The sequence below is a fragment of the Pituophis catenifer genome, unplaced genomic scaffold, assembly GCF_029215685.1.
Source record: "Pituophis catenifer annectens isolate HBS135680 unplaced genomic scaffold, rPitCat1.0.hap2 SCAF_4, whole genome shotgun sequence".
Taxonomy (NCBI): Eukaryota; Metazoa; Chordata; class Lepidosauria; order Squamata; family Colubridae; genus Pituophis; species Pituophis catenifer.
Window position 1 is genome coordinate 53,508,660 of NW_027256884.1, and position 16,355 is coordinate 53,525,014.

General features: G+C 38.0%; 1 protein-coding gene across 1 annotated transcript in view; it reads right to left on the reverse strand.

The window, feature by feature from the left end:
• Window positions 1–8,043: 8,043 nt before the first annotated feature.
• The window catches only part of PHEX (phosphate regulating endopeptidase X-linked), a 294,767-nt gene continuing 286,455 nt past the window's right edge, over window positions 8,044–16,355 (reverse strand). Inside the window, exon 22 of the mRNA XM_070943250.1 lies at window positions 8,044–8,269. Coding sequence (XP_070799351.1) covers window positions 8,167–8,269 — 103 coding nt within the window. The 3' untranslated portion in view covers window positions 8,044–8,166. The remainder of the gene's footprint in view (window positions 8,270–16,355) is intronic.

A 16,355-nucleotide genomic window follows, 5' to 3' on the forward strand; every position in this document is an offset into this window, starting at 1 on the left:
AATTGAAAATTGAATGTGTTTAGTGCTTTTCAGACCGCGGGGAACATGGATATGCGTTTCTTTTGCAAATCTGAGCTCTGTGTCAAAAGTTATGTTTTCTGGCTGAATTGAGCCGTATTGCCAATTGTGAGATACACTTTGGTCTAACTCCTCAAGGAAAGCTCGTACTTGAAATTTGAATGTGTTTTTGCCCCTTTCAGACCGTGGGGAACATTAATATGTGTGTCTTCTGCAAATCTGAGCTCTGTGTCAAAAGTTACGTTTTCTGGCTCAATTGAGCTCTTTTGCCAATTCGGAGATACACTTTGGTCTAACTCCCGAGGGAAAGCTCGTACTTGAAAATTGATTGTGTTTTGCGCTTTTCACACCGTGGGGATCATGAATGTGTGTGTGTTCTGTAAATCTGAGCTCTGTGTCAAAAGTTACGTTTTCTGACTGAATTGAGCCTTACTGCCAATTCTGAGACTCACTTTGGTCTATCTACTCAGGGAAAACTCGTACTTGAAAATTGAATGTGTTTTGTGCTTTTCAGACCGTGGGGAACATGGATATGTGTTTCTTCTGCACATCTGAGCTCTGTGTCAAAAGTTACGTTTTCTGGCTGAATTGAGCCCAATTGCCAATTCTGAGATAGACTTTGGTCTAACTCCTCAGAGAAAACTCGTACTTGAAATTTGAATGTGTTTTTGCCCCTTTCAGACCGTGGGGAACATTAATATGTGTGTCTTCTGCAAATCTGAGCTCTGTGTCAAAAGTTACGTTTTCTGGCTCAATTGAGCCCTATTGCCAATTCTGAGATACATTTTGGTCTAACTCGTCAGGGAAAGCTCGTACTTGAAATTTGAATGTGTTTTTGCCCCTTTCAGACAGTGGGGAACATGAATATGTGTGTGTTCTGTAAATCTGAGCTCTGTGTCAAAAGTTACGTTTTCTGTCTGAATTGAGCCGTACTGCCAATTCTGAGATACACTTTTCTATAACTTCTCAGGGAAAGCTCATACTTGAAAATTGAATGTGTTTTGTGCTTTTCAGACCATGGGGAACATGGATATGTTTTTCTTCTGCAAATCTGAGGTCTGTGTCAAAAGTTACGTTTTCTGACTGAATTGAACCCGATTGCCAATTCTGAGATACACTTTGGTCTATCTCCTCAGGGAAAGCTCATACTTGAAAATTGAATGTGTTTTAAACCGGAAGTCTTCCGGTTTGGTTCCTGTCGCCGAAAGACGGTCTTTTTTCGGACCGCCAGCCCCGCTGCCTGTCAGAGCCGCTTCGAACAAGAGAAGCGGCTCGGAAGTTCCCGAATCCTGAAGGATTAGAGGAATAGAGTCGGCGAGAGGCAGGTAGAGCCCCTGTGAGCCCCCAGATAGCACCTCTTCGCTTCTGGGGAGGAAACAGGCGCGGCTCCCCATTCAGCTCGCCGAGACTCTGGGCAGCGTGGGACGACTCTACACAGCGTAGAGCAAGGTGGCAGGACCAACCTTCCTACAGAGAACAAATCAAATTCAAACAAACAGGGTGGAATAACAACTTGAACCACGAAACTGCAAGTATTTACTAGCCCTGTGACTAACTTTGAAATAAAGAGTGAAAGTCTCTTGAAAATGGCGCCCGGCTTCAGCGTTAATGAGAGCTGAAAGTGAAAGTGGATTTGAATAGTTACTTCTAATAGCTACAAAGTAGCATTGCTTGCAACAAGTGAAAGAAAAGCCTGATTCTTTTAAGACAAGCCTGATTCTGACTTAATTTTAATTTTTAACTTGACTAAACCTGGGGGAATTTTTCAGAGGATTCTGTGGAGGAGGAAAGGGAAAAAAGACTTCCTTTTTTGAAAAAGTCAGACTACGTGGCAGTATGGCTTCTAGTTTAGTCAGACTAAACAGGATGTGAAGGTGGCGGGAGGGGGGGGATCCCCCACACATAAGCCTCAACAACAGCCTCCCAGCCAGCAGAGCCAGAAAAAAGAGATTGATCTTGAAAGCTTAAAGGATTTTATTGCTCAGGCTCTGATGAGGCAACATGAATGTTTGGATGAGAAGTTTAAAAAGTCACAACAGGAAATTAAGCAGGAGATGAAAGAAATTAAAGAGGTGGTACAAGAAAAATATGAAAAGGTGACCAAAAAATTAATGACTGTTGTGACTGGATTGTCAGAAGCAATTATTAAAACTGATGAAAAAGTGGAGGAATTTAGATTAGAAGTGGATGTCAAAATGAAGGAGGCTGATCATAAAATTTCTAATGTTGACAATAAAGCGCAAAGATTGGAAAATGAGATAACAATTATGTAATTCAGGTCTATGGAATTTGCTATAAGGCTTAGAGGCTTAAAAGAGAATGATAGGGAAGATTTGAGAAAGATTTGTGCTGATGCGCTAGCTGTGATGTTAAAGATTAGTTCTGAAGAGATTTTTTGTAAAATGGACAAGGTGTACAGAGTGAATTCCTGGGTGGCCAGACAAAGACAACTGCCTAGAGACGTGGTGATATATTTTACAGACAGAAAAATAAGAAATGATATTTTGCAAAAGTCCTTTGTCTCTGCTGTGCAAGTGGATGGAAAGGAAATTGGAGTTTATAAAGAATTGCCACCTAAGATGCTAAAAGATAGGAAGGATTTTGGATTTCTAGTGAATGAATTAAAAAAACAACAAATCCCATTTAGGTGGGATGCTCCAACTGGCATAATTTTGAGGTTTAAAGGAGAAAGATACCGATTAAATACTCTTGAAAAGGCAGAAGAATTTTATTCTAATTTTTTCAAAGTGAGTTCACCATCCCCACGTACATCTTCTGTGTTGGAGACAAAGGAGAGTGATAAGGAGAGGCAACTTCAGCAAGAGGTCGATGAGCAGCCTAAGCAGTTGGAATTGGAGGCAATGGAAATGCAGGGAGCTACAGGAGGATTTCTGGATGCGCCCTTGATAGATCTTCCCTCAGAAATTGTAACTGAACCACCTAAGACCACAAGAGAAGTGGCTTTGGACCTAGCCCGGATGTGTGAAGCCAAAGATCAGCGCATAACTCGAGCAGTTGCTAAGCAAATTAAAGAAAAGCAACAACAGGAAAGGGCCAAGCCACAGCAAGGCAAGAAAGGAGTTAAGGGTAATATACAAGAATGTGAAGCCATGGGAGGAGCAAGGCCGAAGACTACCAATTTGGAGAGCCTTCAGCATATGTTCTTATCGCTTCGAGAAGATTCAAATGATAACTAAGTTTTTATCTTGGAATGTGAACGGATTAAATTCACCACAGAAAAGGAAGAAATTGTTAATTACTTGAGACAATTTAACAACGATATTATTTGTTTACAAGAAACTCATATTCGAAAACAAGACCAAAAATACTTGATAAACTCAAGATTAGGAACACAATTTATAGCCTCGAATTTGGAAAAAAAAGAATGGAATAGTGATTTATATAAATAAAAGACTCTCAGCTAAAATTATAGAAGCAGATGATTGTAGCAGGTTTATAGCAGTTGAACTCTACACAGCAAGTGGTCCAATTCTGGTGATTGGAATTTATGCTCCTAATCAACAGCAAGAAAATTTTTACAAAACTTTGCATTCCAAAATATTGCTATGCAAGCCTGTCATGACTCTAGATTAGCTGGTCACTTTGGTTTTGTGAAAACTTTACACTTATTAAAATAGTAACTCTGGTGGCCTTCATTGAAGAAGGATGTGGAAAGCTATGTAGCAAGCTATCCCATTTGCGCTGCTGTTAAACGCAGGCAGGGGAAGACCCCCGGTCTACTCCAGCTGGTGGCAGACCCTTCATCAACCTGGAGAGAGATCTCCATGGATTTTATTGTAGAATTGCCTGAGAGTTCTGGGAACACAGTAATATGAGTTGTCACGGATCTCTTTTCGAAGCTGGTCCACTTCATACCATGCCAAAAGATCCGTACAGCAAAAACCTTAGCTAAGCTATTTTTATTACACATATATCATTTGCATGGTGCACCTCAACACATTATTTCAGATAGAGGGTTCCAATTTACCTCCAAGTTCTAGAAAGCCTCCTTGGACCTTTTCGGAACCAAACAGGGACTTAGTTCTATTATTTATTTATTTATTTATTTATTTATTTATTTATTTATTTATTTATTATTAGTTCAATTTATATGCCGCCCTTCTCCGGAGACTCAGGGCGGCTTACAATGCATTAAGCAATAGCTTTCATACTTTTGTATATGCCTGCTTAGTAGGGCTTTCGCCCCCCCCAAAAAAAGCGGTGTTCTTTTTTTATACAAAGTCAGCTTATTGCCCCCACAATCCGGGTCCTCATTTTACCTACCTTGAAAGGATCGAAGGCTGAGTCAACCTTGAGCCTCATGAGATTTGAACTTGCAGTTCTAGTCATCATCCACAAATGAATGAGGCGATGGAACAAACTAACTCAGTTCTAGAGTAATACCTGCATTATTTTATTAATTACCAACAAGACAACTGGACTGAACTCCTACCTTTTGCGGAACTTGCATATAACAATGCTGTACACACTAGCACTGGAATTACCCTTTTCAGAGTAGCCACAGGGCAAAAATTTAATGCCATGCCTGAATTGCCCTCAAAGGAACCAGATATTCCCTCTTTAAAACAGTGGCTAAATCACCTGCAAACCACCTGGCCAGTTGTCTGCAAGGCACTAGACAAAGCCAGAGTGGCCTGTAAGGCTCAAGCTGATAAGAAAAGAATTTAACCTAAGCCTTACAGGGTGGATGACAAGGTCTACCTCTCCACCAGATTTCTAAAATCCTTGCAACCGTCCAAGAAGCTAGGTCCTAAGTACATTGGTCCTTTTCCCATCTGCATTATTAACCCTGTCACGGTGGAACTGCAACTTTCTAAGTCATTATGGAAGTCCACCCCATTTTTCCTTGTAGCCTGCTAAAGCCTGAAATCACCTCTGACCTCCATCCCACTCCTTCCCCTGTTCCACAACCTATTATGGTTGAAGGTGAACAGCATTTTGAAGTTCAGGCAATCCTGGACTCTAGGAAATTCCATGGAGCCACCCATTGCCTGGTGGCATGGACACACCTCCCTTTCTCACAAAACGAATGGGTTCACAAGAAACATGTAATTGCTCCAAAATTGACAAAATTTGTTTCATCAATTGTATCCTGACAAACCTCACTGATCGTATATTTTGTTGTCTCCCCTTCCCTATTTCTATTTCCTTCAGGTAGACTTCCCATTTTTCTAGGAGCGGGGCATGTCAGGTCCCATAAATTCCTATAGGGATGCTGTCATTCTGGTGGGAGGGGGGAGGTTTAGGGGAATCTCTATATGGGGTTTTTGTTTCTATTTCTTGCTTTGCTTTGCTGTAACTTTCGGGACCTTGGGAGGGGAAAAGGAATGTACCTCAAGCAGCTGTCTTATCTTGTCTGTGGAGAGAAGCAGCAGTATTGCCTTGGAGAACAGCGTTTATCATCCTCTCGGCTTGAGTTTCTCATAAAATCATCACACACCAGGATTGGCTCAAAGATATATTGGACTTTGGGAGGGGCTCTGTCTGCAATAGTTTAATCTAACGTTTCAAGCTGGAAAAATTGATTCCTGCCTACATCTCTTGCAGTCACAATCTTCCAATAAAAGTTTCCTTTTGAAATGGCTTTCGTTTCAAGAGTTCTGCTTTCTTGAGAAGATTGGTGAGGCAGGACCTTACACGTATCCTTTCCTGTTATTTGTGCTGCACTCACTGTGAGCACAATATTTAACTATGGCTAAGGGTGGCCTAGTATCTAAGACACTGGGCTTATCAACTAGAAGGTTGGCAATTCAAGACCCATGTGATAGAATGAGCTCCCATTCTTGCCCCAGTTCCTACCAATTTAGCTGTTCAAAAGCAAGAAAATGCCACTTTGATGAGAAGGTAACAGCCTTCCATGCACCTCAGCATATAGTCATGCCAGCCAGATGACCACAAAAGTGTCTTCAAACATTGTGGTTCCCTCATTTTGAAACAGAGATGAGCACTGCCCCCTAGAGTCAGACACAACTGGACCAGGGAAACCTTTACCTTTTAAAGACTCAATTTAGAATTGCCCTGATATTGCCCATATAATATTAGCACAGATGCTCCTTTATAGGCAACTGAATAGTGTTTGATACCTGGATACTTTTCTTCTTGTTCACATTAAGAAAAAGAAAATAAAAAAATATATTGGAGTAACCTTGCTAAATTTATTTATTAAAAATGTATATATGTATGTATGTATGTGTGTGTGTGTGTGTGTGTGTGTGTGTGTGTGTATTTCACAAGTGAACTCAAAAGCAGATTACAGTAGAAAATGTAATACAATGTATAAAAACACTGTCACTTTAATTATCATCATCTGTGATTTGAGAATGGTTATATTATATGATCATTAACTAAATTATCCTTATTATATAAGATGATCTCACTCTTTACTTAAATCTTTACCAGCAAGAATCCAACTGTTACTATAGTATAGTTAACACTTTCTATCTGTGGGAACTTTTTATGTTGTGATCCTAGAGCCCTAAATCGACCCTGCTACAGTAATAGTCGGCACAGAATCAATGCTGTCACTACAAGCTCTTGATCTCTTTTGTGGTAGAGATTCCTAAGCCTAAAATACTAGAAACGGTCAAGACTTTTGAGCTAAATTATAATTGATTCCCTTGAGTCCATCTGCAGTTGTGAATTGGCACTGTCACTTCCAATATATTTGCAAAACACTGGAATTATTGAACCAATTCTGGTACTACACCCAAGGTAACCCAAGTTTAAAATTCTCCTTAAGACAAAAGAGTGCTAGGTTCCATATCAGAAGCTGCCCCTTTAGGCCTTCCGACTCCAAGATTAACATCAGACCAACAATCAAGTAAACAATACCCCAATCAAAAAACTGCCAAAGAAACCAACAGTAAACATCCCAACTAAAGAATCTCTAAGACCACTCCACCAACACTAACAGGGCAACACACTAGAATATAAACTGACAGCAAACTTCACTCCTTACTAGTTCTGATGATGTTACCTAGTTTAGGTAATGAAACGTCTGCAAGAAAACAAGCAAACTCAGACAGCACCAAAGATCTCGCCTTTCTACTTTGCAAGAAAGTAGTGGTATTTGAGCGGAAGTTCTTCAGTTCGTAAAACAAGTAGACTTTCTATAATCTACAAAACATCGGCCTCATTTCCCAGTTCTGTTCAGGCCTAGATCACTATTTTATTTGGTTAAAATCACTCTCTTTGCATATTATTAAAAGCATCTGTTATGAGGCCAATGTGCAGTTAGCTGAGCAAAGATTTAATGATGTACCTAAATTTTTATATATTTAACCAGTATGGAGGCAAATAGCCATAATATTGTATCTACGTTGCTAAAGATATGTGGAGAAAGTGCTTAAACTGGCATTTTAGGATCATGCGTCTGACTTTTAAATGATTATATTTGTTTCAAACTTACCTTTTTATTATAAAATAAATGATGCCCACAATCAGGTAAAATATTTGTAATCCATTACATAAATTGAAAAATAGATTATGAGTTTGTGTGCATCATACAGATATGCATATACAATTATAAGTAGAAGGAAACATGCATGTCTGAAGCCAAAACTAAACCCAATGTGCTTCATTTGTATATTCCACCATATAACTCAGAGTGGCAGTGGAAAGAGAATAGATTAAGCAACATTATTTTTAAGGTACTGGTCTCAAAGATCTCTCTGATCAATAACTCAAGAAGATAGAGGAAAGATGCATGTGATTGCTGAAAATCAGAAGATTTTATCTGGGTTTGTATGGTTTGGGATATAATTTGACTAATTTCAAATATCAGCATAACCACTACAAAAAGTAGTGGAAATGTACCTTCTTATAATGTTGATGTTGCTTTGCTTCACAGCAATGAGAATACTATAGTACAAATTTGTACAGGTTGTGAACTTTATAAACGACACTTTTTTTAAAAAAATGCCTGTTCTTTTCTACATACTACATTTTGAATTATCCTGTGCTTGTGAGAAACTATTCAATAATATCGGATCTGGTTGGGTCAAACACCAGGATGGGAATGCTACACAGCAAAATAATATAGGTCTGCATTTGATCGATGCAATTCTGAAGCAATAGTAGGCCAGTGAAATGAAGGCATGAATTCTACACAGGATTTCAGAGGAAGCACTACCAAATTCGACAGGAATCTGCACCTCGATTCATTGTAGTATTTTCTGGACAGTTGAAAGCTTTCCGGAATTCCTCAAAATTACTCATAGCAGCAATAACTCTAAAGTGGAGAAAGAAAAGGTACATTTGCAAATTAGTTTAATACTGTGCCTCATATTCTTAATACATATACTTGTAGTGATTTCAGGCTACACAATCTTCATTTTGATTTTCTGTAGAAAAACATATGCTAGGATCCAATCTGGGTTGATCACTGGGACCAGCAGTTTTATCTTCTGAGCTTTCGGACTTGTACTGGAGCCTATCTTCAGGAAACTCTCTGACAGAATGAAGCAGAGTAAACACACTCTGCTAGAGAGAATTCCTTAAAGATGGGCTCCAGTACGAGCCCGAAATCTTGGAAGACAAAACTACTGGTCTCAGTGACCAACCCATATTGGATCCTGAAATATTATCCTGAGACACATTTTTTTCCCTGCATTCATGAAACATGCTAACTCAAGCTACCACTGCTATGGCATCATACCATTCCAGATAACATGTAAAATCCTTTAAAAGGTTCACCGCCCACTTCCTGGGTACATTAGGTGACAATATTTGATAGTGATTTCAGGCTACAGAACCTTCATTTTGATTTCCTGTAGAGAAACATATGGTAATTCAAGCTAGCTCTGCTACTGCATCATACCATTTCAGTTAACATATAAAATCCTTTAAAAGGCTCACCACTTTAATGTACCCGCGTACATTAGGTAATATTATTTGATAAATTAAATAATATTTCATTATTTAATTAAATAATTGAAGACAAGATGCCCAAGGCAAGACACAATCTTGTTGATGAAGATATACCATTAATTTGTATTTCATTCCAGCTTGTCAGGCATTCTAGTCTCCTGCTTGTTCCTTGCCTGCAGCAGCACATTAAACAGGGATCTCAACAATGGTGCCTGAAATTTTATCCTGATACTTTTCTTTCCTGAACATTGTTGACATATTACCAATAATTCATGTACTTTATATTAAATTTAACTTTATTTTTAATTGTTGAAGCTGTTTTTTTCATTAAAAGTGTCCATTTGATCCAGTATCATTCAAGCTTTTCAACATTATCTAAACTCCCTATTTAAAAAACAAAAAAAATTGTGTCATAATTGAATTATTATCCTTCACTGCCTAACTCATCATGTGGGGGAAGCTATATTCCTGGAAGATGTATTTTCTCATTCCAAATGGTTATCCATGTGAGGTGCTTTTAATCTTTCTCTTTCAGAAGACAGATATTCAGGGCAACAAATCTTTTAAATACAGATAAAACTAAAAGAGGATTCCCAGCACTTTTCTATGGATGCAATTACATTTCTAAAGATATATGAAAAAGCTCCACCAGTTAGGGATGAAGAAGAGAACTGTGTGAGTTGGGATTTAATTTTTGGATGATACTAAACTGGCAGGAATAGCGGGGACTTCCGGTTGGTGCCACGGTGATCCAGACAGGGAAAACCCCATCTGTTGAGCCGCCGCCGACAGGTCTGCAGACCTACCCTGTCCTGGAGGGACGGGGGAAAGAGAGGGACCCCTCGGATGGCCGAGAGGAACGCGCAGGTTCCTTGGGGCCGGAGGAAGCCCTCTGCGCTGGCAGCGGGGGAGCGGCAGCCATGGCGGTTGCCTCGAAGCCGGGGCCAACCGGGAAAGCATTGTGCAGGAGGAAGAAGCAGGAAAAAGAGTGAAGAGCTCAGAAGCCGGGTGAGTGAGATCTAATCCAGGCGGGAGCAGCGCTTAAATGATGGCTATTAACAAGTGTGTCCCTAGCCTTAAAAGTGATTTTTAAAGCGGAAAAAATGTGATTTCTATAGAAAAATAAGAATAAATATGAAGAGAGAAGATTTTAAGGGCAATTTATAACCTAAGAGAAAATATATGAGAAGATGGTTGTTGAAATACATGTTTATATAAAATTGGGAGATATGGAGGAGAATATGCTGAAAAAGCAACTATGTAATAGGCTGTGAATTTGTCAAATAAAACAGCCAAAATAATAGATCTAGGAAAGCATGCTGGTAATACTAGCCAAACAAGGGATGGAGATTTGGAGGAGAATATGCTGGAAATCAGCCAAAATAGAATATGCTGGAAATCAGCCAAATAACAATGGGAGGTATGGAGGAGACTATGCTGAAAATCAGCCAAAATAGAACTTGCTGGAAATCAGCCAAACAATAATAGGAGTTATGGAGGAGGATACTGATGTTGAGATAAATTTGTCTAATATGAAATGTGTAAAATTAAAAGTAAACTCTTAAAGCTTAAGATTCAGAGATCTGTTGAAAGGGTCTAGATATTAAGAAATATACTGTAGATAGAACTTTCACATATAAATTAAAACAAAATAGAGCTGTATTCAATTTGAAATTAAGATGTGTGGTGATAAAATTGTAAGGTAATCAATCAAATTAAGAGGTTAGAATACTTTTTTTAAAAAAATTACGTTTTGATATTGTTGTTAAAGGGTTTAATGAAGGGAAGTTGGGAATGAACCAGATATAATTTATAAATGGATATAATTTTTTTATTTATTTATTTATTTATTTATTTATTTATTTATTTATTTATTTATTTATTTATTATATTTCTCCTGTAGGACTCAAGGCGGTGTACAGTCAAGAAAAATGTAGACACACAAACATCATAAAATTGCTAATTAAAATTATTACTTAGTTTGGTCAATTAAATAAAACCCAGAATTAGATCACATTTAAAAAATCATTCACATGTTCATATGTTTAGCCCTGCCTGTTGGAACATCAGGGTCTTGAGGGCACGGCGGAAAGCACGGAGATCAGGGATATTCAGGATATAAAAATGAATTAAGGCTTTCTTTTTTAGGAAATTAAATTGGTGGTAATATAATAGAATAGTTCTGATCAAGATATTAGAATTCATGTTAAAAAAGTTTTTTTTAAGTTCTGATTTTTAATTTTAAAAGATATAATGGGAAATTGTGAATGGAGTTTTTTCTTTTTTTTTCTTTTTTTCTTTTTTTAAAAAATGTAAGCGATAGTATCTATCTGTGACCGGATCGAGACTTCGCTCTTGAAAGATATATTTTATGTTTATGTTGGAAAAAAAATAAAAAAATACTTTTCAAAAAAAAAACAAAAACTGGCAGGAATAGCCAACACCCTAGATGAAACGCTCAAGATCCAGATGGTTCTAGACAGACTTGAATACTGGGCCCTATCTAACAAAATGAAATTCAATGTAGAGAAAAGTAAAGTCTTATACTTAGGCAAGAAAAACCAAAAGTAGGGTTAGGGTTGCAGGAACTGGGCATGGCTAGTCTAGTGAAGAGAAGGACCAGGGGAGACATGATAGCAGTTGTTAGGAAATGATTATTACCTAACTTGTTGGGTTGGCAATATATAAACCATTGATATAGCTTTAAGACTGCTGTATTGCATCATAATGTGTCCTGATTGGTTAGCTCTGTAGCCAATGTCCTTAAGAGGGAGCTAGAAACATGGTTTGTTTCTTTTTGCTGACTGTTTGCTGTGTGCGCTTTACTGCTTTTTGCTGTGTTTGCTACTGTTTGCAACTGTTTATTGTGTATGACTACAATGACTGGTAAGAAGACTTTGTTATTGGATTATCCGTGGACTATTGTTTTAGTAAATACTGCTTTATACATGTATGACCTGGACTGTTATTTGGACTGTGCCTTATTGCTATTTCCTAAAAGTAAACACAACTCAGTGTATCTGCGTGTTGGCTGTGTTTATTCCTAACTACTCTCAATCGCTTTCATGTGCACACCCTTGCTAAAGGGTTGCTCTGTGAATTCCTTAACATTGGTTATAGGCCTAGGATACTGAGAGTTAGTGTGAATACACAGTACCATATTCAGACAGCTGTTTTTGTGGTTTATTGTTCAAATGAAGATGGCACAAGAACAGTCAACCAGCATATCTCTGATAACCCGGTTGGATGGAACAAATTACGTTTCCTGGTCTATGAAGTACAGCCTACTTCTGCATAAGGAAGGACTATAGGCTGTAGTTCATGATCCACCAGATGTAACTGCTTGGAATCCAGCAGACGATGAGGATGCAAATAAAATAGCCAAATTTAACCAGGAATTATCTCTTTGTATTATCCTCTTTGTATTATCGGACTGACACTAAGTGACCAGCAGCTAGTCCATATTCGTGGTGAGGAGTCTGCTGCCAAGTGTTGGGACACTCTGAAGAGGATTTATGTTCATGATACTGTGGGTGCACACATATACCTTACACGTAAACTGTTTAGAGCTCGTCTTCTGAAAGGTGGAGATATGTTAGCTTATCTGGAGTTTATAAAAGGAACTTTACAAGAGCTACATGAAAAAGGAGCTGATTTTCTCAGAGCTTCATCAGGTTTATATCATTCTTTCCTCTTTGGATGAAAGTTATGATGATTATGTATCAGAAAGAGTATGTATAGAAAGAGACAACCACAGGAAGAAAACATGTCTTCAACTGCCTATACTGTTAGAAAATGTTTTTCTTGTGGGGCTAAGGGTCATATAGCTAGATTCTGTAAAAAGGGCAAGAAACTGAATAGTGGTAGTCAACAGAGAGCTAAAAAGGATTTTAGTTTAGCTATATCCAGCTCAACTACAACTGTAAACCATGATTTGTGGGTAGTTAACAGTGGAGCATTGCAGGCTATAACTAATAGTAGAGAGAGGTTTGTTAACATGACTAAGAGTAAACAACATGTATCATTAGCAAATGGATGGAAAATGAAAGTATTTGGAGAAGGTACTGCATTGGGGTGAAATGCTCCTGGTTTGGACCGGATCGCCCGATCCGGTAGCGATGGAGGCGGGTGGTTCAGAGAACTGGTAGCAAAAATCCCCGCCCCCCCCCATGCCCAGCTGAGCTGCACAATTATCAGAGGCTTTTTTTTTTACTTTTAAAAGCATTTTTTCTACAACTTCGGCCGAAAAAATGCTTTTAAAAGTTAAAAAAAAAAAAGCCTCTGATGATCGCGCAGCTCGTCAAAGGCATTTAAAAGAAAAAAATGGTTTTTTTCTTTTAAATGCTCTGATGATCCAAACTGAGTTCCCTGATCGGCAGAGGCTTTCAGGGAACTCAGTTTGGATTGTCAGAGCATTTAAAAGAACAAAAGGGTTTTTTTTTTCAAAAAAATGCTCTAACGATCCCAGCTGAGTTGATCGTCAGATCGTCAGAGCATTTAAAAGAACCCCCCCTCTTTTTTTTAAATGCTCTGACAATCCAAGCTGAGCTCCCTGATCAGGGAACTCAGCTTGGATCGTCAGAGCCTTTTGAAAGCATTTTTTTTACAACCTCTTAGCCGAAGAGGTTGTAGAAAAAATGGTTTTAAAAGTAAAAAAAAAAAAATTGGCCACACTCACCCAGTCACATTACCCACCACCACCACCAAGCCACGCCCACAGAACCGGTAGTAACATATTTTAGATTTCACCCCTGTACTGCATATTGTTCATGTATAAATGAGCATTTACCTATGTTGTATGTACCTACATTAAAATTTAACCTGCTATGTGTGAAAGCATTGTTAAAAGCTGGGTTTGTAGTAACATTTAGGGGAGATAAATGTATGATAGAAAAAGATGGTACAAGTGTTACTGCAAAGTTAGAGAATGATTTGTTTGTTCTGAAAGATGATCCATTAATCATGGCTAATACTAACTCAGTTTACGATAGCAGGAAGCAACATGATGAATGCATTCACTTGATTTATAGGCGTTTGGGACATGTAAACTTTAAAATGTTAAAGAAAACTGTGGAATTATCTGATGGGATAAAACTAAAATCTTGTAAACAATATTTAAACTGCAATGTGTGTAGCCAAGAAAAGAATAAGGTAACTCCTGCAAACAGAGTTAATGGGTTTACAACCAATGAACCTTTAGAGGTAGTGTTGCAGATATTATTGGTCCTAAAAAACCTAGTTTAGGAGGAGCCATTTATATATTGAGCATAAAAGACAATTTTTCCTGTTATGGTTTCTGTTACCTTATGAAAACCAAAGCAGAAACATTCCAGCATTTTTCCAACTGGCTGAGGTTTGCTGAGAGGAAAAAGAAATGCAAGGTTCTTTGCCTGGTAACTGACAATGGTACTGAGTTTACCAATAACAGGTTTGCAAATATGTTACAGAAAGCTGCCATTGAACACAAGTGTTCTGCCCCTTATAGACCACAACATAATGTGTATATTGAATGCAGAGGGCAAACGTTGCAGGCTATGGCTCGAACCATGTTATCTGATTCTGGTTTGCCTGAGACACTTTGGGATGAGGCAATAATGTGTGCTAACCATGTTTTGAATAACATAGTTAATTCAACAACTGGTGAATTATCATTCACACGCTGGCATGGTAGAAGACTAGAATTAAGTTATTTGCACACATTTGGAGCCCCAGCATGGGTTCATATTCCTTCGCAATTGAGGCGAAAGGGGCAACATAGAGCAAAGAAGCTATTTTTTGTTGGTTATGAATCCAACTGCAGGTCATATAGATTTTGGTCGCCAGGTACCACTAGTGTGTACTGCAGTGCTAGTGCCAACTTCCTGGAGCATGTTGGTTGGAGTAAGCTTGAACAGGAATCTGACAAGGTAAATGATAGTGTTATTGTGGATACTCAAATGTTTAATGATAACCCTGATAATGAGATAATTGAGGAAGAACCTTTTATTACTGTAAAGGTGGAGGAGGTTATAGGGGAGATAGAAGAGGAAATATCTATACTGAGTCCTGAGGTACCTAGATGTTCAACTCGAGAGAAACGTCCACCTGATAGGTATCAAGCCAGTATTGTATGTCAGATGAACATAGAGCCATCTAACTTTAATGAAATTAAACTGTATCCTGAAAAGGATCAGATAGCTTGGAAGATAGCGATAGACAAAGAGTTGACATCATTAAAGGAGTTAGATGTTTATGAGAACGTTAGGTTACCACCAGGTGAGCATGAAATTGATTGAAAGTGGGTTTATAAACTAAAAACTGGTGTGGCTGTTACCCATAAGGCAAGATTAGTTGCTCAAGGATTTGCTCAGTCAGATAAGGACTATGATGAAGTGTTTGCACCGAGTCTGAAGGCGACTACTTTGCGAGCAGCATTAGTGTGGGCACTAAGAATAAATACAGGATAAATCATATAGATGTTGAAACTGCATATCTGCATGCACCATTACAACATACAATCTATATGAAGAAGCCACTAGGTTTGAATATTGATGGGAAGACTGATTGCTGGAGACTGAAGAAAAGTCTTTATGGCTTAAAGCAGTCTGGTTACGAGTGGAATAAATGTATTTTTAATGAGCTAGTTGCTATGGGTTTTGTAGCTAGTATAGCTGATCCATGTTTGTTCTAGAAAGAGAAAGATGGTTTATTTTCTTTATTGTTGCTATTTACTGATGACATAGTGCTTATAACAAAATCTGAACACGAAGCAACCAAAATTGTTTCTATGTTGCAAAAGAAGTTCAGAATTAGGAATTTAGGAGAAATTAAGCATTATCTTGGTCCTGAGGTAGTTAAAATTAGTAAAGGTTACAAAATTTTGCAAGCCAAGAAAATTAGCCAATTGCTGAAACGTTATAATATGAAACTCTGTAAGTCTGCTAAAACACCAATGAATCAGGATTTTAAACATAGTACTATTCAAAGTCCTGTATTTGATAAGGAAATATATCAATCCTTAATAGGCAGTCTATCATATTTAAGTAATTGGTCTAGGCCAGATATATCATATAGTGTGAACCAACTTGCTAGATATAATGCTGAACCTACTGAAAGACACTGGAAAGCTGCTAAGCGAATACTTAGATATCTGAAGCAAACGATTCATTATTCGTTATATTTGGAGCCTAGTAATGACTTAGTTTTAACGGCATATGCTAATGCAAGTTTTGCAACTGATTTACTTACTCGTAAATCAACATCAGGTATCGTGGTAATGTTGGGTAATGTTTTGATAGCATGGAAATCCATTAGACAAAAGCATATTAGTTTTATTAACTATGGAAGCCGAATTTTCATGTTTATCTTTGATATGCACTGAATTAGTATATTATAAACAATTGTTAATTGATATAGGATTGAATGTGAATGATCTGTTTATAGTTTACGAAGATAATCAATCTGCAATC